This window comes from Nicotiana sylvestris, chromosome 8 (assembly GCF_000393655.2).
Source record: "Nicotiana sylvestris chromosome 8, ASM39365v2, whole genome shotgun sequence".
NCBI classification, from domain to species: Eukaryota; Viridiplantae; Streptophyta; class Magnoliopsida; order Solanales; family Solanaceae; genus Nicotiana; species Nicotiana sylvestris.
This window is the reverse complement of record NC_091064.1, coordinates 97666453-97672658: the sequence shown is the minus strand read 5'-3', so window position 1 is coordinate 97672658 and position 6206 is coordinate 97666453. Positions and strand designations below refer to the sequence as shown.

Sequence of the window (6206 nt, the reverse complement as noted above, 5' to 3'; positions counted from 1 at the left end):
GAGAGAGACAGGAAGAATATTCCTTCGGATATTCTCTGTGTTGTATTTTTTAGGGTTTTTTGAGGATTGTCCCTTATAAATAGGAAGAGATAATGAACAATGAGAGGATCTGCCCTTTTGAGAACTAAGAAACACATTGTAAAGTCAAGAAAAAGATATACGAAGGAGTTGTCTTATTCACTTTATTCAAGCATATGTTATTCAACCTTCATCCATAAATCTCAAAGATTCCTCATTCATATCAACTGTATACCTCTTCACGTCATCAGAGGGAAGAGACACCCAATCACACAATCATTGGGTGACAGTTCCTTTACGCTATAATCATTGTCGTTTCTTGCATTTATTGCACATTTATGATATTACATTTTTCGTCTATCATAGTATACTGAACGCACTAATTAATGCTTTTAAATTCTTCCCACTATACAAGAATCTCGCTCTATTTGATCTAGAATTTATTAAGCTCAACTGAGATTTACCCCATTAATTTATTATTAATTGGTTTAGCATTTATTTACTCAAATAATTTGGCGTCGTCTGTGGGGAGATTTTAGTTGAAACTATAGTTCTTTCTAGATCATAAAAAAATACATTTCTTCCACGTTTTGCACAAACAAACGATGGCAGGAAAAGGAGATGCGAGACTGAAGGCGATAGCAGGCGTTACCACCAACATTCTGAACTCCATCAACGAAGATGACAGGGGAGATGACGAGAATGCGACACCAAACGGTACTCCTATGCGAAGTATTTCACCTCCCACTCATGAAAGCGTGACGGTTTCATGCGAAAAGGGAACCTCCACATCCACAGCCGAAGAAGCACAACCAGCAATGAAGAAACGACTAGAAGAGTGGTTGACAAGCACTCTAAGCAATATACTCGATAGACCTTCCCAAAGGGAAAGCGGCAACACCGCGCAAGTAGATATCGTAACAACTACTGGCGAGCAACCCCTTCCTCAAACAGGTAACACTTACCCCACTATAGATACAGGTAACGATGTGCTCGCAGCCGTCCTAAAGAAAATGGAAGAAATGAAAATGAAAATAAGGCGCTCCGCGACCAGATGAAAAATCATCAAAAAATGGTCGACAAGATACCAGGTGCCCCAAAGTTACTACCAAAACGAGACGTTGGTCAATTTATCGAGCAACCGTACAGCGAAAAAGCGGCTCCATATGCCATTCCCAAAACCTTCAAAATGCCACTGTACCTGAAGATATACGATGGTACTATAGATCCAGAAGATCATATCGTCCACTACGCTATAGCGGTGAAGGGAAACGATCTCTCGAAGGAGCAAGTAACATCGGTACTACTAAAAACGTTCGGTGAAACCCTAACAGAGGGAGCCCTAACCTGGTATTCACAACTACCGGCGCGGTCAATAACAACGTTCGAGGAAATGGCCGACAAGTTTGTCATTGCCCATGTAGGGGATAAGAAGGCGGAAGCCAGGGTGAATGACATATTCGCTATTAGGCAATCACCTGGCGAGAGAATCATGGACTTCCTCTCCCGATTTAACAGGGTGAGAATGAGCCTACCAAATGTATCAGAAGGGATGGCGGTAGCGGCCTTCCAGAACGAGCTGAGCAGGAACGGGTCGAGAGCAACCAGAAAATTATTAAGCAGGCTCATGAAATACCCTCCCACCACCTGGGAAGAAATCCACAATGCCTATTGTGCCGAGGTGAGAGCCGACGAGGATGATCTTAATGGTCCAATCCAATGGCTGACATTGGTTCAAGCAGAATCGAGAAGGGATCGTCATAATGATGGTCGAAGGGATCAGTCGGGCCCCCGTCTCAACCGAGAAAGACATCAACCCTACGTCAGAACATCCGTCCTACCACCTCCTCGACATATGGAAGGGCCGCCTAGGCCGTACACTGGGTCTCAGCGAAACGAAAGAGGTATGCCTCCACTCTTATCCGCTCACAATTTTTGTGTTTCCCCTTCAGAAATAGTGTATGCACTAGAGAAGCTCGACACGAATGTGAAACGGCCAAAAAAGATGAAGTCTGACCCAAATATTAGGAAGTCAAACGCCCTCTCTGAATTTCACCAAGAACGAGGTTACAAAACCGAGGATTGCATAGGTCTGCGACAAGAGGTAGTGAGAATGTTAAACCAAGGGCACTTGAAAAAACTGATGAGCGATCGCGGACGAGCCAACTTTGCCCGCAGACGCGAACTACCCCAGGGACCTCCAAAGCCGCCCTCTCCAGCTCGCACTATCCAAATGATCATCAGTGGAGGCAACGAAGCAACGATCAACCATGTGAAGTTCACCACCATGCATAAATTTAAACGGTCGATGACCCACGAACGGTACGACGATTTTGGAGACAGTATCATCTTCGATAAGTCAGATATCGACGATTTGACTTTCCCTCATTTCGATGCTCTTGTTATTACTTTACGTATCTTAGACACTGATGTAAGAAGAATAATGGTAGATGATGGAAGTGGCGCATGTATTATCCACCCTCGAGTCCTCGCACAAATAAGACTCGAGGACAAGATAATACTGCGTTGCATAACACTAACAGGTTTTAACAATGCAGTTGAGCGAACCTCCAGGGAGATAACACTACCCGTTTTGGCTGGGGGTGTCACCTTGGAAACAATATTCCATGTCATGAACCAAGACACAACTTACAACGCCATCATAGGGTGGCCCTGGATACACGCCATGAGGGCCATCCCGTCGAGCCTCTACCAGGTAATCAAGTTCCCTACTCCATGGGGAATATTCAGTATTATGGGCGAGCAACGCACCGCCCAAGAATGCTATCACATCGCCCAGGACTGCACGTACACCCAATAGATGAAGGGAGCAGACGCAGAGGCATAATAATTACCGCAGTTGGGGACTGGACTCAACCTACAAACAGATGTCATCAAGGACCCTGACATCGTAGAAGTAGCCGAATAAACGGTAGAAGATCTCCATCCCTTCCAACTAAACAACAACGACAGCAGTAAAAAGGCTTACATCGGGCATAAACTCTCAGAACCAGGTAAATTTCTTAAGTTTTTAATTGACAACGCCGATCTGTTTACTTTCTCCCATGCAGATATGTCGGGCATCTCAAAAGACGTGGCCACACACAAGTTGAACGTCGATCCACTTTATCCGCCAGTACGTCAAATAAGAAGGAAATTCAATACTGCAATCAACGAGGACGTAAGGGACGAAGTGGAAAAGCTCCTCGCCAACGGTTCCATCCGAGAATCAAAATAATCCCAATGGGTCGCTAACGTAGTCATGGTAAAAAAGAAAAACGGAAAATGGCGGATATGCGTTGATTTCACAGACCTAAACAGGGCGTGCCCAAAAGACTCCTTCCCATTGTCGCACATCGACCCGCTCATCGACGCCACAGCATGACACGAGTTGCTAAGCTTCTTGGATGTCTACTCAGGCTACAACTAAATCCTCATGGAGGAAGAGGACCAAGAGAAAAATACCTTCATCACTCATCAAGGAACGTACTGCTATAAAGTCATGCCGTTTGGGTTGAAGAACGCAGGAGCAACGTACCAAAGGTTGGTCACCAAGATGTTCAAAGATCAACTCGGCAAAACAATGGAAGTCTACATCGATGACATGCTGGTTAAATCAAAAAGAAAAAAAGACGACATCGATCACCTGAAGGAATCCTTTGGTATACTAAGGCGGTACGACATGAAACTAAACCCCCAAAAATGCGCCTTCTGCATAACCTCGGGAAAATTTCTCAGTTTCTTGGTATCACAAAGAGGCATCGAGGTCAATCCAGATCAAATCAAAGCCATTGAAGGGATACCTGAGGTGTTGACCAGTAAGAAACAGGTGCAAATATTGACTGGCCGTATAGCCGCTCTATCAAGATTCGTCTCGCGGTCATCCGACAGATGCCACAAATTCTTCAACGTGTTAAAAAAAGATAACGGGCTCCAATGGAATTTAGAATGTGTCGATGCCTTGAGAGAACTAAAGGAGTACTTGTCCTCGCCCCCACTACTCGCCAAAGCAAAGCCCGACGAGCGCCTCCTAGGTATTTGGCCATCTCAGAAGTCGCGGTAAGTGAGGTGTTGGTCCACGAGAACAAAGGTACACAATCTTCGATTTATTATATTAGCAAAACCCTGGTCGATGCCAAAACGAGGTACCCCCACCTCGAGAAGTTGGCCTTAGCACTGGTTATAGTTTCACGAAAGCTTAGACCCTATTTTTAGTGCCACCCCATATCAGTGGTGACGACCTTCCCTCTGCGGAGCATCCTACATAAACCCGAATTGTTGGGAAGACTGGCCAAGTGGGTCATCGAACTAAGTAAGCATGATATAACATATTAGCGCAAACAACGATAAAATTGCAGGTACTCGCCGACTTCGTCGCCGATTTAAGTGCCAAAATAATGCGCGAGGTTGAGCAGGAAGTTTCACATACCTCCCATGGGAAACCCAACCCCTGGGTTCTTTACACCGACGCCATGTTCAATGCGTCAAGATCGGGATTGGGACTCTTACTCGAGGTCCCAACAGGGGAAGTTATCCGTCAGTCCATACGGTGCCCCGATATGACTAACAATGAGGCCGAGTATGAGGCCGTAATTGCAGGGTTAAAGGTAGCTCTCAAGTATGGAGCACGACGAGTCATCCTCAGATGCGACTCACAACTCGTTGTCAAACAAGTCATGGGGACTTTCCAAATCAAAGAACAAAGACTACAAAAGTACCAGGCAGAAATTCACAAACTACTGCCGGAATTCGATAAATGTCAACTCGACCAAATACCCCGAGCTCAAAACATCGAGGTAGACAGCCTCGCCAAACTAGAAGCTGCCACCAAAAATATCACTAAAGAAAACGTGGTCACCGTCCTCCACTCGTCAATAGACCAACTCGAGGTACGTTCCATAAATTTGACTTGGGACTGGCGCAACCGCATTATGACATATTTGCAGGAGGGAATAATTTTGCAAGACAAAAAAAAAGCCAAAAAGCTTCGAATGCAGGTGGCTAGGTACAACAACATAAATCACGACCTGTACAAGAGAACATTTGGGGGGCCCTTGGTGAAATGCCTAGGGCCGAGCCAGACAAGGCGCGTGCTCGAAGAAGTACACGAGGGCCACTATGGTGCCCATACAGGCAACTGATCCCTCATTAGATGCATCATTCGGGCAGGATATTACTAGCCCATTATGAAAAAGGAAGCCACAAATTATGTCAAGAGATACGAGAAGTGCCAAAAGTACGCGCCTATGATACATCAAGCGGGCGAACACCTCCACTCTGTCACCTTGCCATGGTCGTTCATCAAATAGGGAATGGACATCGTTGGACCCCTCCCAGCGGGGCGAGGTAAGAGATGTTTCATTTTAATTTTAACTGACTACTTTTCCAAATAGGTGGAAGCAGGTGCGTTCACCCAAATACGCGAACAGAAAGTCATCACATTTATATGGAGGAACGTCATATGTTGTTTCGGCATCCCCAAAGAGATCAGCTGCGATAATGGACCCCAGTTCACTGGGAAGAAGATGACCAAGTTCTTCGAAAAATGGCGCATCAAGCAAATACTCTCCATGCCATATCATCCCGCTGGCAATGATCAAGAGGAATCCTCCAACAAAACCATATTGAATATCTTAAAAAAAGCTTGAGGACGCCAAAGGGCTATGGCCAGAGTTGCTACCAGAGGTATTATGGGCCTACCGCACCACACCAAAAACAAGCATAGGCGAAATGCCATATTCATTAGACAATGAAACTGACGCCATGATACCTGTTGAAGTCGGAGAACCTAGCCTGAGATACTCCAATGAAAGAGGACCAAACAATGATGAGAACAGAAGACAGGACCTCGACGAGGCAGAGGAACGGAGAGATATGGCTTATGTAAGGATGGTAGCCCAAAAACAACAAGCAGAACGGTACTACAACAAGAAGTCCAAAATACTCCACTCAAAGTCGGAGACTATGTTCTCAAGGCCAAAACACAAGCGACCAAAGACCCAAAAGAAGGCAAACTGGGAAACAATTGGGATGGGTCGTACAAAATAACAGCGGCAACAAGCAAAGGGGCATTCCAACTAGAAACAATGGAAGAAAAACTACTACAAAATAACTGGAATGTCGCCCACCTCAAGTACTTCAACTTCTAAAAATGACGCCCCTCAAGCCGTACTCTTTTTCCCTCACCC

The 6206-nt window shown here is 45.4% G+C and overlaps 1 protein-coding gene across 1 annotated transcript; it reads left to right on the top strand.

Annotated features, from left to right (window-relative positions):
- The first annotated feature begins 1090 nt into the window (after window positions 1-1090).
- LOC138875428 (uncharacterized) lies at window positions 1091-5666 on the top strand. Its single transcript, XM_070154257.1, has 4 exons — window positions 1091-2486; window positions 3090-3199; window positions 4377-4625; window positions 5412-5666. Exons 1-4 carry the CDS (start codon window positions 1091-1093, stop codon window positions 5664-5666), a joined length of 2010 nt encoding a protein of 669 aa, XP_070010358.1.
- Window positions 5667-6206: the final 540 nt, after the last annotated feature.

Coding starts and splice junctions, on each gene's coding strand:
- LOC138875428 (XM_070154257.1), top strand. CDS start 1,091: ATGGTCGACAAGATACCAGGTGCCCCAAAGTTACTACCAAAACGAGAC. Junction 2,487..3,089: donor AGATGATGGAAGTGGCGCAT/GTATTATCCACC, acceptor TCTCCCATGCAG/ATATGTCGGGCATCTCAAAA. Junction 3,200..4,376: donor ATACTGCAATCAACGAGGAC/GTAAGGGACGAA, acceptor ATAAAATTGCAG/GTACTCGCCGACTTCGTCGC.